The sequence below is a fragment of the Cherax quadricarinatus genome, chromosome 75 (assembly GCF_038502225.1).
Source record: "Cherax quadricarinatus isolate ZL_2023a chromosome 75, ASM3850222v1, whole genome shotgun sequence".
Lineage (NCBI taxonomy): Eukaryota > Metazoa > Arthropoda > Malacostraca > Decapoda > Parastacidae > Cherax > Cherax quadricarinatus.
In genome coordinates, this window is record NC_091366.1 from 8491765 (window position 1) to 8509935 (window position 18171).

Below are 18171 nucleotides of genomic sequence, written 5' to 3' on the forward strand. Positions count from 1 at the left end.
GTGTTTGTAAATATATGTCAAGTGTGTGTTGGTAAATATATGTCAAGTGTGTGTTTGTAAATATATGTCAAGTGTGTTTGTAAATATATGTCAAGTGTGTGTTGGTAAATATATGTCAAGTGTGTGTTGGTAAATATATGTCAAGTGTGTGTTTGTAAATATATGTCAAGTGTGTGTTTGTAAATATATGTCAAGTGTGTGTTTGTAAATATATGTCAAGTGTGTGTTTGTAAATATATGTTATGTGTGTGTTTGTAAATATATGTCAAGTGTGTGTTTGTAAATTTATGTCAAGTGTATGTTTGTAAATATATGTCAAGTGTGTGTTTGTAAATACATGTTATGTGTGTGTTTGTAAATATATGTCAAGTGTTTGTAAATATATGTTAGTGTGCGTTTGTAAATATATGTTAGTGCGTGTTTGTAAATATATGTCAAGTGTTTGTAAATATATGTCAAGTGTGTGCTTGTAAATATATGTCAAGTATGTTTGTAAATATATGTCAAGTGTGTGTTTGTAAATATATGTCAAGTGTTTGTAAATATATGTCAAGTGTTTGTAAATATATGTCAAGTGTGTGCTTGTAAATATATGTCAAGTATGTTTGTAAATATATGTCAAGTGCGTGTTTGTAAATATATGTCAAGTGTTTGTAAATATATGTCAAGTGTGTGCTTGTAAATATATGTCAAGTATGTTTGTAAATATATGTCAAGTGCGTGTTTGTAAATATATGTCAAGTGTGTGCTTATAAATATATGTCAAGTGTGTGTTTGCAAATATATGTCAAGTGTGTGTTTGTAAATATATGTCAAGTGTGTTTGTAAATATATGTCAAGTGTATGTTTGTAAATATATGTCGTGTGTTTGTAAATATATGTCAAGTGTGTGTTTGTAAATATATGTCAAGTGTATGTTTGTAAATATATGTCAAGTGTGTTTGTAAATATATGTCAAGTGTGTGTTTGTAAATATATGTCAAGTGTGTGTTTGCAAATATATGTCAAGTGTGTTTGTAAATATATGTCAAGTGTGTGTTTGTAAATATATGTCAAGTGTGTGTTTGTAAATATATGTCAAGTGTGTGTTTGTAAATATATGTCAAGTGTGTGTTTGTAAATATATGTCAAGTGTGTGTTTGTAAATATATGTCAAGTGTGTGTTTGTAAATATATGTCAAGTGTGTGTTTGTAAATATATGTCAAGTGTATGTTTGTAAATATATGTCAAGTGTGTGTTTGTAAATATATGTCAAGTGTGTGTTTGTAAATATATGTCAAGTGTATGTTTGTAAATATATGTCAAGTGTGTGTTTGTAAATATATGTTATGTGTGTGTTTGTAAATATATGTCAAGTGTGTTTGTAAATATATGTCAAGTGTGTGTTTGTAAATATATGTCAAGTGTGTGTTTGTAAATATATGTGAAGTGTGTTTGTAAATATATGTCAAGTGTGTGTTGGTAAATATATGCCAAGTGTGTGTTTGTAAATATATGTCAAATGTGTGTTTGTAAATATATGTCAAGTGTGTGTTTGTAAATATATGTCAAGTGTGTTTGTAAATATATGTCAAGTGTGTTTGTAAATATATGTCAAGTGTGTGTTGGTAAATATATGCCAAGTGTGTGTTTGTAAATATATGTCAAATGTGTGTTTGTAAATATATGTCAAATGTGTGTTTGTAAATATATGTCAAGTGTGTGTTTGTAAATATATGTCAAGTGTGTGTTTGTAAATATATGTCAAGTGTGTGTTTGTAAATATATGTCAAGTGTGTGTTTGTAAATATATGTTATGTGTGTGTTTGTAAATATATGTCAAGTGTGTGTTTGTAAATATATGTCAAGTGTATGTTTGTAAATATATGTCAAGTGTGTGTTTGTAAATACATGTTATGTGTGTGTTTGTAAATATATGTCAAGTGTTTGTAAATATATGTTAGTGTGCGTTTGTAAATATATGTTAGTGCGTGTTTGTAAATATATGTCAAGTGTTTGTAAATATATGTCAAGTGTGTGCTTGTAAATATATGTCAAGTATGTTTGTAAATATATGTCAAGTGTGTGTTTGTAAATATATGTCAAGTATTTGTAAATATATGTCAAGTGTTTGTAAATATATGTCAAGTGTGTGCTTGTAAATATATGTCAAGTATGTTTGTAAATATATGTCAAGTGCGTGTTTGTAAATATATGTCAAGTGTTTGTAAATATATGTCAAGTGTGTGCTTGTAAATATATGTCAAGTATGTTTGTAAATATATGTCAAGTGTGTTTGTAAATATATGTCAAGTGTGTTTGTAAATATATGTCAAGTGTGTGTTGGTAAATATATGCCAAGTGTGTGTTTGTAAATATATGTCAAATGTGTGTTTGTAAATATATGTCAAATGTGTGTTTGTAAATATATGTCAAGTGTGTGTTTGTAAATATATGTCAAGTGTGTGTTTGTAAATATATGTCAAGTGTGTGTTTGTAAATATATGTCAAGTGTGTGTTTGTAAATATATGTCAAGTGTGTGTTTGTAAATATATGTCAAGTGTGTGTTGGTAAATATATGTCAAGTGTGTGTTGGTAAATATATGTCAAGTGTATGTTGGTAAATATATGTCAAGTGTATGTTGGTAAATATATGTCAAGTGTATGTTGGTAAATATATGTCAAGTGTGTGTTGGTAAATATATGTCAAGTGTGTGTTGGTAAATATATGTCAAGTGTGTGTTGGTAAATATATGCCAAGTGTGTGTTTGTAAATATATGTCAAGTGTGTGTTGGTAAATATATGTCAAGTGTGTGTTGGTAAATATATGTCAAGTGTGTGTTGGTAAATATATGTCAAGTGTGTGTTGGTAAATATATGTCAAGTGTATGTTGGTAAATATATGTCAAGTGTGTGTTGGTAAATATATGTCAAGTGTGTGTTGGTAAATATATGTCAAGTGTATGTTGGTAAATATATGTCAAGTGTGTGTTGGTAAATATATGTCAAGTGGGTGTTGGTAAATATATGTCAAGTGTGTGTTTGTAAATATATGTCAAGTGTGTGTTGGTAAATATATGTCAAGTGTGTGTTTGTAAATATATGTCAAGTGTGTTTGTAAATATATGTCAAGTGTGTGTTGGTAAATATATGCCAAGTGTGTGTTTGTAAATATATGTCAAATGTGTGTTTGTAAATATATGTCAAGTGTGTTTGTAAATATATGTCAAGTGTGTGTTTGTAAATATATGTCAAGTGTGTGTTTGTAAATATATGTCAAGTGTGTGTTTGTAAATATATGTCAAGTGTGTGTTTGTAAATATATGTCAAGTGTGTGTTTGTAAATATATGTCAAGTGTGTGTTGGTAAATATATGTCAAGTGTGTGTTGGTAAATATATGTCAAGTGTATGTTGGTAAATATATGTCAAGTGTATGTTGGTAAATATATGTCAAGTGTATGTTGGTAAATATATGTCAAGTGTATGTTGGTAAATATATGTCAAGTGTGTGTTGGTAAATATATGTCAAGTGTGTGTTGGTAAATATATGTCAAGTGTGTGTTTGTAAATATATGTCAAGTGTGTGTTGGTAAATATATGTCAAGTGTGTGTTGGTAAATATATGTCAAGTGTGTGTTGGTAAATATATGTCAAGTGTGTGTTGGTAAATATATGTCAAGTGTATGTTGGTAAATATATGTCAAGTGTGTGTTGGTAAATATATGTCAAGTGTGTGTTGGTAAATATATGTCAAGTGTATGTTGGTAAATATATGTCAAGTGTGTGTTGGTAAATATATGTCAAGTGTGTGTTGGTAAATATATGTCAAGTGTGTGTTGGTAAATATATGTCAAGTGTGTGTTGGTAAATATATGTCAAGTGTATGTTGGTAAATATATGTCAAGTGTGTGTTGGTAAATATATGTCAAGTGTGTGTTGGTAAATATATGTCAAGTGTGTGTTGGTAAATATATGTCAAGTGTGTGTTTGTAAATATATGTCAAGTGTGTGTTGGTAAATATATGTCAAGTGTGTGTTTGTAAATATATGTCAAGTGTGTTTGTAAATATATGTCAAGTGTGTGTTGGTAAATATATGTCAAGTGTGTGTTGGTAAATATATGTCAAGTGTGTGTTGGTAAATATATGTCAAGTGTGTGTTGGTAAATATATGTCAAGTGTATGTTGGTAAATATATGTCAAGTGTGTGTTGGTAAATATATGTCAAGTGTGTGTTGGTAAATATATGTCAAGTGTGTGTTGGTAAATATATGTCAAATGTGTGTTGGTAAATATATGTCAAGTGTATGTTGGTAAATATATGTCAAGTGTGTGTTGGTAAATATATGTCAAGTGTGTGTTGGTAAATATATGTCAAGTGTGTGTTGGTAAATATATGTCAAGTGTGTGTTTGTAAATATATGTCAAGTGTGTGTTGGTAAATATATGTCAAGTGTGTGTTTGTAAATATATGTCAAGTGTGTTTGTAAATATATGTCAAGTGTGTGTTGGTAAATATATGTCAAGTGTGTGTTGGTAAATATATGTCAAGTGTGTGTTGGTAAATATATGTCAAGTGTGTGTTTGTAAATATATGTCAAGTGTGTTTGTAAATATATGTCAAGTGTGTGTTGGTAAATAAGTCTTGGTCGTGGATGAGTGGAACTAACTCCCCAGTACAGTTATTCAGGCTAAAACGTGTAGTTTTAAAAATAGGTTAGATAAATACATGAGTGGGTGTGAGTTGGACCTGACTAGCTGGTGCTGCTGGGTCTGGTGCCGTGCTCCATCCTTGAGTGGAGGTGACCAGACTAGGTGGGTCATTGGGCATATACGGGGGAGGGGTCATTGGGCTAATCTAGGAGGGGGCATGGACCTGCTCCACATGGGTCAGTAGGCCTGTTGCAGTGTTCCTTCTTTCTTATGTTCTTATGTTTATTAGACGGTTTGTAGCACTTAGCATGAAGGAGTATATTGAGTTGTTTTGTAGTGTGTATGTGTGGGTGGGTGGGTGGGTGGGTGGGTGGGTGGGTGGGTGGGTGGGTGGGTGTTTTAGAGAGAGAGAGAGAGAGATAGAGAGAGAGAGATGGTGACTTTAACGGTCATATAGAAAGTGATCCCTTGCAGTGTGCTTCCTCCCTTCTTCACTCTCTCTCTCTTGATGTTTCCCTCCCTCACTCTCCCTACTTCCCTCCCTCACTCTCCCTACTTCCCTCCCTCACTCTCCCTACTTCCCTCCCTCACTCTCCCTACTTCCCTCCCTCACTACATCTCAGTTCTTAATCGTTGAACCCTGTAGAGGTCAAACTGGTTAGTCTGGTTCCCTGTCAACTGATCCATCGATCGATCCAGAGGAGAGGTGAAGGGAAATCTTCCAGGTGGATCTTGTGTGGTGATGCTCACACACACTGTAAGGAGACCCGTAGCTGGGTTGGTAGCGCACTCAGCTCACACACTGAGGTCTGTGGCTCAATCTCCGGTACGGGTGAAAAGGTTGGGACGCGTTTCCTTAAGACACCTGCTGTTCCTGTTCACCTGGCAGTAAAATAGGTACCTGGGTGTTAGTTGACTGGTGTGGGCTTTCTTGGGTACTTTTGTGGAAACGTTTGCAACCACTGGCTTCATCAGTCCAGTGCAAAGAAGAATAGTTGAAGATCAGAGGGAGTTAGAGATAATCAGTCCCTCAGCCTGGAGTCTATGTGATCACATCGACTCCACTCACACACACACACACACACACACACACACACACACACACACACACACACACACACACACACACACACACACACACACACACACACACACACACACACACACACACACACACACACACACACACACACACACACACACACACACACACACACACACATACCTGACCTTGGCCCGGGTCATCCGGGGTGACTATTCACCCAAATTTATAAGTACTGCATTAGAGCACAGAGTTCTGTGGTCACATGATAAAGTTTGGGCAAACCTCCATTAGGAGTTGTTCAGTCTTCCCGTGAAGGACTGTGAGTTGGTGTATCCTGTGAGTGTAGAGTGAGGAGAGGCAAGGTTGTACCATACCTTGTTGTGCTGGTCCAGTGAGTGTAGAGTGAGGAGAGGCAAGGTTGTACCATACCTTGTTGTGCTGGTCCAGTGAGTGTAGAGTGAGGAGAGGCAAGGTTGTACCATACCTTGTTATGCTGGTCCAGTGAGTGTAGAGTGAGGAGAGGCAAGGTTGTACCATACCTTGTTATGCTGGACCAGTGAGTGTAGAGTGAGGAGAGGCAAGGTTGTACCATACCTTGTTATGCTGGTCCAGTGAGTGTAGAGTGAGGAGAGGCAAGGTTGTACCATACCTTGTTATGCTGGACCAGTGAGTGTAGAGTGAGGAGAGGCAAGGTTGTACCATACCTTGTTATGCTGGACCAGTGAGTGTAGAGTGAGAAGAGGCAAGGTTGTACCATACACCCGTGAGTGCAGGGCCCTGGGTCTGGTGTTGTAACGCAGAGAGCAGCTTAGTGTGGTGAATCCAACAGGAAAAACACGTGGGATGACGCTACTGTTAACCCACACAGTGTAAGGCACGCTGGTCTGTTTCAAGGTCGTTCCTGCCTTGTATTGTCTTGTGTTATAATAAATACGTTTATTTCTACACGTACACGATGCAACTTATACAGACCATAGCTGACATCAATGACATACTACTGTATAGAAAACCCATGGTTATGCAAGGTGTTTCAAGTAATTTTGATTAATTTTGTCCCCACATCAGTCGACTAACACCCAGGTACCTACTTACTGCTAGGTGAACATGGACAGCAAGTGTCTTAAGGAAACATTCTCCAGTGTTTCTACCCGTACCAGGGATCGAGCCACGGACCTCAGTGTGTGAGCTGAATGCGCTAACAACCCAACTATGGGACATAATAGTGATGAAAATTAGACACATGTGCAACATCTGGGTATCTTTATTGTAGACGTTTCGCCCTCCAGTGACTTTATCAATACTGAGTCTAGGACATAACGTGAAGACAGTAGAACTATATACAGAAAATGAGGTGATCAGGCTGAGGGACTGATTACCTCATCTTTTGTATATAGTTCTTCTGTCTTCAAGTTATGCTCTGGAAATTGTATTGATAAAGCCACTGGATGGCGAAATGTCTACATTAAAGATACCCAGGTGTTGCACACGTGTCTAATTTTCATCTTGTCGGTATGTATACCATTCATGTTGATAAATTAGACATGTGCAACTCTTGGGTATCTTTATTGAGGAAACGATTCGCCACACAGTGGCTTCATCAGTCCATACGTAGGAGAAACTTGAAGAACAGGAGGAGAATGAGGTAATCAGTCCCTCAACCTTGAGTCGATGTGTTCAGTCCATCAATCTTGAGTAGAATACGGCATACCATTCATGTACAACGGGACACAACAGTGCTGTAGTGTGTACTGTACCATTCATGTACAACGGGACACAACAGTGCTGTAGTGTGTACTGTACCATTCATGTACAACGGGACACAACAGTGCTGTAGTGTGTACTGTACCATTCATGTACAACAGGACACAACAGTGCTGTAGTGTGTACTGGCAAGTGTGACTGTCTACTGTTGTGTCTTCACTCTGAGGAAACAGTTCATAAATATTTGTGTTGACACTAAACAGAGAGGTAATGTTATAATTAGTAATACGAGTGTTTATTAATATCAGTGTTTATTAACATTAGTATTTAATAACATTAGCGTTTAGCAATGTTAGTGGTGAATAATATTATTTCTTTCCAGTCATCATGGAAAAGTCAGCGAGGTACAGTGTCAGGGTACTTCTTGGCCTCCAGGAACATGCACTGGATCCCAGTAAGTACTCACATAAAACGCCCTGGAAGATAATGTAGAATATAACGTTGGTATGTCTGTGTCTAGCATTAGCAATAATATTAGGGGACAGGCATATAATGAAACTGAATGCTATGGGAATACAGTTAGAGGCCTGAGTAGGTCTATTACTGACTATAACGTGAATATGTGTAAATACGTTTATGGAGCAACTTGCAATGTGAACATTGATGTTCTTGTAGCCAGGCTTAGGCTTTGTTACAAGTACTTCTGATAGTTGAATGTTGTAGTAGCCTGGCTTAGGCTTGGTTACAAGCACTTCTGATAGTTGAATGTTGTAGTAGCCAGGCTTAGGCTTGGTTACAAGCACTTCTGATAGTTGAATGTTGTAGTAGCCTGGCTTAGGCTTTGTTACAAGTACTTCTGATAGTTGACTGTTGTAGTAGCCTGGCTTAGGCTTTGTTACAAGTACTTCTGATAGTTTAATGTTGTAGTAGCCTGGCTTAGGCTTGGTTACAAGCACTTCTGATAGTTGAATGTTGTAGTAGCCTGGCTTAGGCTTTGTTACAAGTACTTCTGATAGTTGACTGTTGTAGTAGCCTGGCTTAGGCTTTGTTACAAGTACTTCTGGTAGTTTAATGTTGTAGTAGCCTGGCTTAGGCTTGGTTACAAGTGCTTCTGATAGTTAATGTTGTAGTAGCCTGGCTTAGGCTTTGTTACAAGTACTTCTGATAGTTGACTGTTGTAGTAGCCTGGCTTAGGCTTTGTTACAAGTACTTCTGGTAGTTTAATGTTGTAGTAGCCTGGCTTAGGCTTGGTTACAAGCACTTCTGATAGTTGAATGTTGTAGTAGCCTGGCTTAGGCTTGGTTACAAGCACTTCTGATAGTTGAATGTTGTAGTAGCCTGGCTTAGGCTTGGTTACAAGTACTTCTGATAGTTTAATGTGTTGTAGTAGCCTGGCTTAGGCTTGGTTACAAGTACTTCTGGTAGTTTAATGTTGTAGTAGCCTGGCTTAGGCTTGGTTACAAGTACTTCTGGTAGTTTAATGTTGTAGTAACCAGGCTTAGGTTTGGTTACAAGTACTTCTGGTAGTTTAATGTTGTAGTAGCCAGGCTTAGGCTTGGTTACAAGTACTTCTGGTAGTTTAATGTTGTAGTAGCCTGGCTTAGGCTTGGTTATAAGTACTTCTGGTAGTCTAGTGTTGTAGTAGCCTGGCTTAGGCTTGGTTACAAGTACTTCTGGTAGTTTAGTGTTGTAGTAGCCTGGCTTAGGCTTGGTTATAAGTACTTCTGGTAGTTTAGTGTTGTAGTAGCCTGGCTTAGGCTTGGTTATAAGTACTTCTGGTAGTCTTAATGTTGTAGTAGCCTGGCTTAGGCTTGGTTATAAGTGCTTCTGGTAGTCTAGTGTTGTAGTAACCTGGCTTAGGCTTGGTTATAAGTACTTCTGGTAGTCTAGTGTTGTAGTAGCCTGGCTTAGGCTTGGTTATAAGTACTTCTGGTAGTCTAGTGTTGTAGTAGCCTGGCTTAGGCTTGGTTATAAGTGCTTCTGGTAGTCTAGTGTTGTAGTAGCCTGGCTTAGGCTTGGTTACAAGTACTTCTGGTAGTCTTAGTGTTGTAGTAGCCTGGCTTAGGCTTGGTTATAAGTACTTCTGGTAGTTTAATGTTGTAGTAGCCTGGCTTAGGCTTGGTTACAAGTACTTCTGGTAGTTTAATGTTGTAGTGGCCTGGCTTAGGCTTGGTTACAAGTGCTTCTGGTAGTCTAGTGTTGTAGTGGCCTGGCTTAGGCTTGGTTACAAGCGCTTCTGGTTTCCTAGTGTTGTAGTGGCCTGGCTTAGGCTTGGTTACAAGTACTTTTGGTACTGTAGTGTTGTTGTAGCCTGGCTAAGGCTTGGTCACAAGTACTACTGGTAGTCTAGTGTTGTAGTAGCCTGGCTTAGTCTTGGTTACAAGAACTTCTGGTAGTTTAATGTTGTAGTAGCCAGGCTTAGGCTTGGTTACAAGTACTTCTGGTAGTTGTTGTAGTAGCCTGGCTTAGGCTTGGTTATAAGTACTTCTGGTAGTTTAATGTTGTAGTAGCCTGGCTTAGGCTTGGTTACAAGTACTTCTGGTAGTTTAATGTTGTAGTAGCCTGGCTTAGGCTTGGTTACAAGTACTTCTGGTAGTTTAATGTTGTAGTAGCCTGGCTTAGGCTTGGTTATAAGTACTTCTGGTAGTTTAATGTTGTAGTAGCCTGGCTTAGGCTTGGTTACAAGTACTTTTGGTACTGTAGTGTTGTTGTAGCCTGGCTAAGGCTTGGTCACAAGTACTACTGGTAGTCTAGTGTTGTAGTAGCCTGGCTTAGTCTGGTTATAAGTACTTCTGGTAGTTTAGTGTTGTAGTAGCCTGGCTTAGGCTTGGTTATAAGTACTTCTGGTAGTTTAATGTTGTAGTAGCCAGGCTTAGGCTTGGTTATAAGCACTTCTGGTAGTTTAATGTTGTAGTAGCCTGGCTTAGGCTTGGTTACAAGTACTTCTGGTAGTTTAATGTTGTAGTAGCCTGGCTTAGGCTTGGTTACAAGTACTTCTGGTAGTTTAATGTTGTAGTAGCCTGGCTTAGGCTTGGTTACAAGTACTTCTGGTAGTTTAATGTTGTAGTAGCCTGGCTTAGGCTTGGTTACAAGTACTTCTGGTAGTTTAATGTTGTAGTAGCCTGGCTTAGGCTTGGTTACAAGTACTTCTGGTAGTTTAATGTTGTAGTAGCCTGGCTTAGGCTTGGTTACAAGTACTTCTGGTAGTTTAATGTTGTAGTAGCCTGGCTTAGGCTTGGTTACAAGTACTTCTGGTAGTTTAATGTTGTAGTAGCCTGGCTTAGGCTTGGTTACAAGTACTTCTGGTAGTTTAATGTTGTAGTAGCCTGGCTTAGGCTTGGTTACAAGTACTTCTGGTAGTTTAATGTTGTAGTAGCCTGGCTTAGGCTTGGTTACAAGTACTTCTGGTAGTTTAATGTTGTAGTAGCCTGGCTTAGGCTTGGTTACAAGTACTTCTGGTAGTTTAATGTTGTAGTAGCCTGGCTTAGGCTTGGTTATAAGTACTTCTGGTAGTTTAGTGTTGTAGTAGCCTGGCTTAGGCTTGGTTACAAGTACTTCTGGTAGTTTAGTGTTGTAGTAGCCTGGCTTAGGCTTGGTTATAAGTACTTCTGGTAGTTAGTTATAAGTGTTGTAGTAGCCTGGCTTAGGCTTGGTTAGTACTTCTGGTAGTTTATGTTGTAGTAGCCTGGCTTAGGCTTGGTTACAAGTACTTCTGGTAGTTTAATGTTGTAGTAGCCTGGTTTAGGCTTGGTTATAAGTACTTCTGGTAGTCTAGTGCTGTAGCAGCCTGGCTTAGTCTTGGTTATAAGTGCTTCTGGTAGTAGTGTTGTAGTAGCCTGGCTTAGGCTTGGTTATAAGTGCTTCTGGTAGTCTAGTGTTGTAGTAGCCTGGCTTAGGCTTGGTTATAAGTGTTGTAGTAGCCTGGCTTAGGCTTGGTTATAAGTACTTCTGGTAGTCTAGTGTTGTAGTAGCCTGGCTTAGGCTTGGTTATAAGTACTTCTGGTAGTTTAGTGTTGTAGTAGCCTGGCTTAGGCTTGGTTATAAGTACTTCTGGTAGTCTAGTGTTGTAGTAGCCAGGCTTAGGCTTGGTTACAAGTACTTCTGGTAGTCTAGTGTTGTAGTAGCCTGGCTTAGGCTTGGTTACAAGTACTTCTGGTAGTTTAGTGTTGTAGCAGCCTGGCTTAGGCTTGGTTATAAGTACGTCTGGTAGTCTAGTGTTGGAGTAGCCTGGCTTAGATTTGGTTATAAGTACGTCTGGTAGTCTAGTGTTGTAGTAGCCTGGCTTAGGCTTGGTTATAAGTACTTCTGGTAGTTTAGTGTTGTAGTACCCTGGCTTAGGCTTGGTTATAAGTACTTCTGGTAGTCTAGAGTTGTAGCAGCCTGGCTTAGGCTTGGTTATAAGTACTTCTGGTAGTCTAGTGTTGCAGTAGCCTGGCTTAGGCTTGGTTACAAGTACTTCTGGTAGTTTAATGTTGTAGTAGCCAGGCTTAGGCTTGGTTACAAGTACTTTTGGTAGTTTAATGTTGTAGTAGCCAGGCTTAGGCTTGGTTATAAGCACTTCTGGTAGTTTAATGTAGTAGTAGCCAGGCTTAGGCTTGGTTACAAGTACTTCTGGTAGTTTAATGTTGTAGTAGCCTGGCTTAGGCTTGGTTACAAGTACTTCTGGTAGTTTAATGCTGTAGTAGCCTGGCTTAGGCTTGGTTACGAGTACTTCTGGTAGTTTAATGTTGTAGTAGCCTGGCTTAGGCTTGGTTACAAGTACTTTTGGTAGTTTAATGTTGTAGTAGCCTGGCTTAGGCTTGGTTACAAGTACTTCTGGTAGTTTAATGTTGTAGTAGCCTGGCTTAGGCTTGGTTACAAGTACTTCTGGTAGTTTAATGTTGTAGTAGCCAGGCTTAGGCTTGGTTACAAGTACTTTTGGTAGTTTAATGTTGTAGTAGCCAGGCTTAGGCTTGGTTATAAGCACTTCTGGTAGTTTAATGTTGTAGTAGCCTGGCTTAGGCTTGGTTACAAGTACTTCTGGTAGTTTAATGTTGTAGTAGCCAGGCTTAGGCTTGGTTACAAGTACTTCTGGTAGTTTAATGTTGTAGTAGCCTGGCTTAGGCTTGGTTACAAGTACTTCTGGTAGTTTAATGTTGTAGTAGCCTGGCTTAGGCTTGGTTACAAGTACTTCTGGTAGTTTAATGTTGTAGTAGCCTGGCTTAGGCTTGGTTACAAGTACTTCTGGTAGTTTAATGTTGTAGTAGCCTGGCTTAGGCTTGGTTACAAGTACTTCTGGTAGTTTAATGTTGTAGTACCCTGGCTTAGGCTTGGTTACAAGTACTTCTGGTAGTTTAATGTTGTAGTAGCCTGGCTTAGGCTTGGTTACAAGTACTTCTGGTAGTTTAATGTTGCAGTAGCCTGGCTTAGGCTTGGTTACAAGTACTTCTGGTAGTTTAATGTTGTAGTAGCCTGGCTTAGGCTTGGTTACAAGTACTTCTGGTAGTTTAATGTTGTAGTAGCCTGGCTTAGGCTTGGTTACAAGTACTTCTGGTAGTTTAATGTTGTAGTAGCCTGGCTTAGGCTTGGTTACAAGTACTTCTGGTAGTTTAATGTTGTAGTAGCCTGGCTTAGGCTTGGTTACAAGTACTTCTGGTAGTTTAATGTTGTAGTAGCCTGGCTTAGGCTTGGTTCTTCCGTTGCTTTCTCTTATCTTCTGTTGCTTTCACTTATCTTTCGTTGCTTTCTCTTATCTTCTGTTGCTTTCACTTATCTTCCGTTGCTTTCTCTTATCTTCTGTTGCTTTCACTTATCTTCCGTTGCTTTCACTTATCTTCCGTTGCTTTCTCTTATCTTCTGTTGCTTTCACTTTATCTTCCGTTGCTTTATCTTGTCTTCTGTTGCTTTCACTTAATCTTCCGTTGTTTTCACTTTATCTTCCGTTGCTTTCACTTATCTTCCGTTGCTTTCTCTTATCTTATGTTGCTTTCACTTTATCTTCCGTTGCTTTCACTTTATCTTCCGTTGCTTTCACTTTATCTTCCGTTGCTTTCACTTATCTTCGGTTGCTTTCTCTTATCTTTTGTTGCTTTCACTTATCTCCTGTTGCTTTACTTATCTTCCGTTGCTTTCACTTATCTTCCATTGGTTTCACATATCTTCCGTTGCTTTCACTTATCTTCTGTTACCTTATTATTGACTAACTCCTTCACTTTGTCTTTCACTCTTATTTTCTCTCCCTCCTCTCACTTTCCTACGTTCTTACTCTACTCTCCCTCACTTTCTCACTTTCTCCAACATAGGTGGGAATTTCACTCTCCCTCACTCTTTCACTTTCTCCAACACAAGTGGGAGCCTCACTCTCCCTCATTTTCTCACTTTCTCCAACACGGGTGGGAGCCTCACTCTCCCTCACTTTCTCACTTTCTCCAACACAGGTGGGATCCTCACTCTCCCTCACTTTCTCACTTTCTCCAACACAGGTGGGAGCTTCACTCTCCATCACTTTCTCACTTTCTCCAACACAGGTGGGAGCCTCACTCTCCCTCACTTTCTCACTTTCTCCAACACAGGTGGGAGCCTCACTAACTTTGTTTCTCCAACACAGGTGGGAGCCTCACTCTTCGCCAGTAACATAGGCTCTGGCCACTTCATAGGCCTAGCTGGTTCCGGAGCCGCAGCTGGCATTGGTGTAGCTGGCTTCGAGCAGAGTGTAAGTATGGTATACTGTGTGTACCTTGTGTTTGTGTGTGTACTTGTGTATATTTTGTGTATTTGTGTGTGTTCCTTTGTATGCTGTGTGTGTGTGTGTGTATATCGTGTGTACCTCTGTATATACTGTGTACCTCAATATACCTGTGTATACTCTGTATACCTTACATTTCACACGTATACGTGTACGTATTTGTATCTGGGTGTACCTTTGTAAATACTGTGTGTACCTATTTGCATATGTGTATATTGGGTGTTCATATATACTGTGTATGCTTTGTACCTGTGTATTCTATGTATACCTGTTAATACTGTGTATTTGTGTATACTGTGTACGTCTGTATACATTGTTCGTGTGTATGTCTGTGATACTGTGTGTACCTCTGTGTATTGTGAATATTGTGTGCACCTGTGTATGTGTATAATGTATTTACCTGTGTAGCTATGCGTGTATGTGTATACACCTAGAACACTTTTGTATACGCAGTGTGTATACCTGTGTGTATAACGTGTATATTCCAGCATACACAACATTCCCTCCACGACAGGTGTTGCCAACACCTCTCACTCTGTCTTCTAAAACGTGTTCAACTGTTGCTCGTACCACACAGGCTGTGTACGTCCTGATGCTACTGGGATGGCTGTTCGTGCCGGTGTACATGAGCTCCGGAGTGTACACCATGCCGGAGTACCTCAGGGAGAGGTTTGGGGGCCAGAGAATTCGTGTGTACCTGTCCTTCCTGGCTCTCCTCCTCTATATCTTCACCAAGATCTCCGTCAGTACCTGCGGGGTATCTCTTGTACCTAGTTATTCATCTCTAGTTACCCAGTTGTTGTTTTTTGCACCTAGGTGCCTAGTTCTTCCAGTTAGGTACCTAGTTATGAACTTAGTTATTTAGTTTTTACTCCTAGTTATCTTGTGATTACACCTAGTTAGTTTTAAACTTAGTTACCCTGATTTTAATCTAGTTGCCTAGTTTTGAACCTAGTTACCCAGTTCTTGCACCTAATTACCTAATTCTTGCACTTAGGTTGACCTGTATAATACAGCTGTGTTTACTCTAATGTATCCCCTCTGGTCGACTTGTATAATACTGGGTATATTCACTGTGATATATCCCCTTCAGCTAACCTGTGAAATACAGGTGTACCGACATTCACAAAAAACAGTAATTTAACTTTTAAAGGGGTAGAGGGGTAAGCCAGTGGAAGGCCTCGGTCAGATGACCAAAACTTCCAGTGGTGGATCTCGTAGCTCGATTGGTAGCGCACTCAGCTCACACACAGGTCCGGGGGTCGATCCCCGTTCCGGGTGGAAACATTGGGGGTGTTTCCTTACAACATCTGCTGTCAATGTTCACCTAGCCTGGGTGTTAGTCGACTGGTGTGGGTCGCATCCTGGGAACAAAATTAACCTAAGTTGCTAGAAATGCCCTGCATAACCAGGGACTTTCTTATTTAGTATGTCACTGATGCCACAGGTATGCTCTGTGTAAGCTGTATCATGTACTTGTAGAAATAATAATAATAATAATAATAATAATAATAATAATAATTATTATTATTATTATTATTATTATTATTATTATAGTTATTGTTGTCTCTGACTTCCCAGGCTGACCTGTACGCAGGAGCTCTGTTTATCCAGTTAGCACTGAATAAGACGTCACCTGAGTGGTTGTACCTGAGTATACTGTTCCTACTGGCTGTAGCTGCTGTCTTCACTATAGCTGGTGGTCTCACTGCTGTGGTCTGGACTGACTTTGTGCAGACCATTCTTATGATCGTTGGTGCCTTCATCCTCATGGTTATATGTCAGTTACTATCTCTTACTACAGTTTTGTTAGTGGTCCAATACTTGTGTAGTATATAAATAAATAAATAAATAAATATATATATATATATATATATATATATATATATATATATATATATATATATATATATATATATATATATATATATATATATATATATATATATATATATATATATGTGTGTGTGTGTGTGTGTGTGTGTGTGTGTGTGTGTGTGTGTGTGTGTGTGTGTGTGTGTGTATGCAAAACCATGGAAAGGGTGGACTTTGAATCCATGGCGAATGAGCCGTAAAACTGCAGGGCAGTGCGTTAACCACTGGACCACGTGGCAACGATAATATTAATCCAACTAGGTATATTTATACACAATAAGGAGGCTAGCATGTTGTATATATACACCTAGTTGCATCAATTTTATTGTAGCCAGCTGGCTCAGTTAACGCACAGGCCTCTTAACTTTTTGTACCCGCCATGGGTTCACACCCTCACCCATTCCCTCATCAGGTTCAATAAACTGAAAGAGTATCAATATTTCAGCTTTTATTAAAGTTGGAGGGTACGAGTCCCTGGTGGAACGTTTCCCCTACGCTACAGCGACCGTCAGAGCCGTGGACGCACAGAACAACCACTGTGGTGAACCGCCCAGTGACTACATGAACCTCCTCAGAACCATTGAACCGGGCAAGAGTGACTATCCCTGGACCGGAATGATCTTTGGTCTGTCTATTAACTCCATCTGGTACTGGTGTACTGATCAGGTGAGGAGGAAGTTGTTGGCTCTGAAGCCTGTTGACTACACCAGCTTTAGCAAGTTTGTTTTATCGTCTATTTTAGCACTAAACAGAGCTATACTAACTCTGTTCTTGCACTAAACAGAGCTATACTAACTCTGTTCTTGCACTAAACAGAACTATATCAATTCTATTTTAGCTCTAAACAGAGCTATATTAAGTCTGTTTTAGCACTAAACAGAGCTATATTAAATCTGTTTTAGCACTAAACAGAGCTATATTAAGTCTATTTTAGCACTAAACAGAGCTATATTAAGCCCTAAACATCTGATCTTAGCCCTGAACCTCTGATTCTCACCCGTAACATCTGATTTTTGCCCTAAACAGGTGATAGTCCAGAGAACACTGGCCAGCAAGAATATGTGTCACGCTAAGGCAGGCTGTATCCTGGCTGCCTACCTCAAGTTCCTGCCGCTGTGGCTGCTGGTGTTCCCCGGGATGGCTGCCCGGGTCTTGTATCCTGACCGTGTTGCCTGCGCTAGTCCAGAACTATGTGAGAAGATATGTGGCAGCCGCGGTGGTTGTTCCAACATTGCTTATGCTGAGTTGGTGCTTAATCTACTACCCTCAGGTGATTATTATTATTGGTAGGAGTAGTAGTAGTAGTAGTAGTAGTAGTAGTAGTAGTAGTGGTAGCTGTAGTGGCAGCCGCGGTGGTTGTTCCAACATTACTTATGCTGAGTTGGTGATTAATCTACTACCCTCAGGTAATTATTATTGGTAGGAGTAGTCGTAGTAGTCGTAGTAGTAGTAGTCGTAGTGGTAGCTGTAGTGGTAAAAGTGGTATTATCATTGATATTTTTATTATTATCTTTGATATTATCTTATTGGTATTATCATTGATATCATTATAATTATTATTGATATTTTTATTATTATGGTTATTATTATTGTTATTATCATTGCCATTATTATTACTATTGGTATTATCAACAATATTATCATTATTATAATATCATAGGTAAGTACCAAACCCATAAGAGTCATACAAGGCCTGTATGACAGGTACATGAGAGGAGAGGTGGAAATAAATGGTATAAAATACCGACACAATGGAAATATAAACACATATGCAGTATAATGTGATCCTTTATTGACAACGTTTCGCTCACACAGTGGGCTTTTTTTCAAATCACAAACAGATCTGTTTGTAACTTGAAAAAGCCCACTGTGTGCGTGAAGCGTTGTCAGTAAAGGATCACATTATACTGCATATGTGTTTATATTTCCAGAGGAGAGGTACCGTAGCTACAGTACCGGGCAACAAAGCTGACTTTTTCTGTGATCTTGGTTAATATTTGCATTTTGTTGATTGGCTAACGTTAGCATTTATCTGGTTTATATCCGGTTCGAAGGACCAAACTTGGAAATTTTTGATATTGTGAATCTGGTAATAACATTACTAATCTTTATTTCTACATGTATATAATACAAGGTATACAGACCATAGCTAACAATAGTGAAATACTATATAGAAAGCCACTTGTTATGC

General features: G+C 38.7%; 1 protein-coding gene across 2 annotated transcripts in view; it reads left to right on the forward strand.

Annotated features, from left to right (window-relative positions):
- Positions 1-18171, forward strand: part of LOC128691836 (sodium/glucose cotransporter 4-like) — an 82274-nt gene that overhangs the window by 39958 nt on the left and 24145 nt on the right. For both annotated transcript variants that reach the window (XR_011394114.1, XM_053780755.2), the window contains exons 2-7: positions 7764-7835; positions 13968-14072; positions 14683-14847; positions 15687-15885; positions 16426-16646; positions 17007-17250. Coding sequence is in view for 1 of the 2 variants with exons in the window: in XM_053780755.2 (XP_053636730.2) it covers positions 7764-7835; positions 13968-14072; positions 14683-14847; positions 15687-15885; positions 16426-16646; positions 17007-17250 (1006 nt within the window). In the remaining variant the exon portion in view is untranslated. The remainder of the gene's footprint in view (positions 1-7763; positions 7836-13967; positions 14073-14682; positions 14848-15686; positions 15886-16425; positions 16647-17006; positions 17251-18171) is intronic.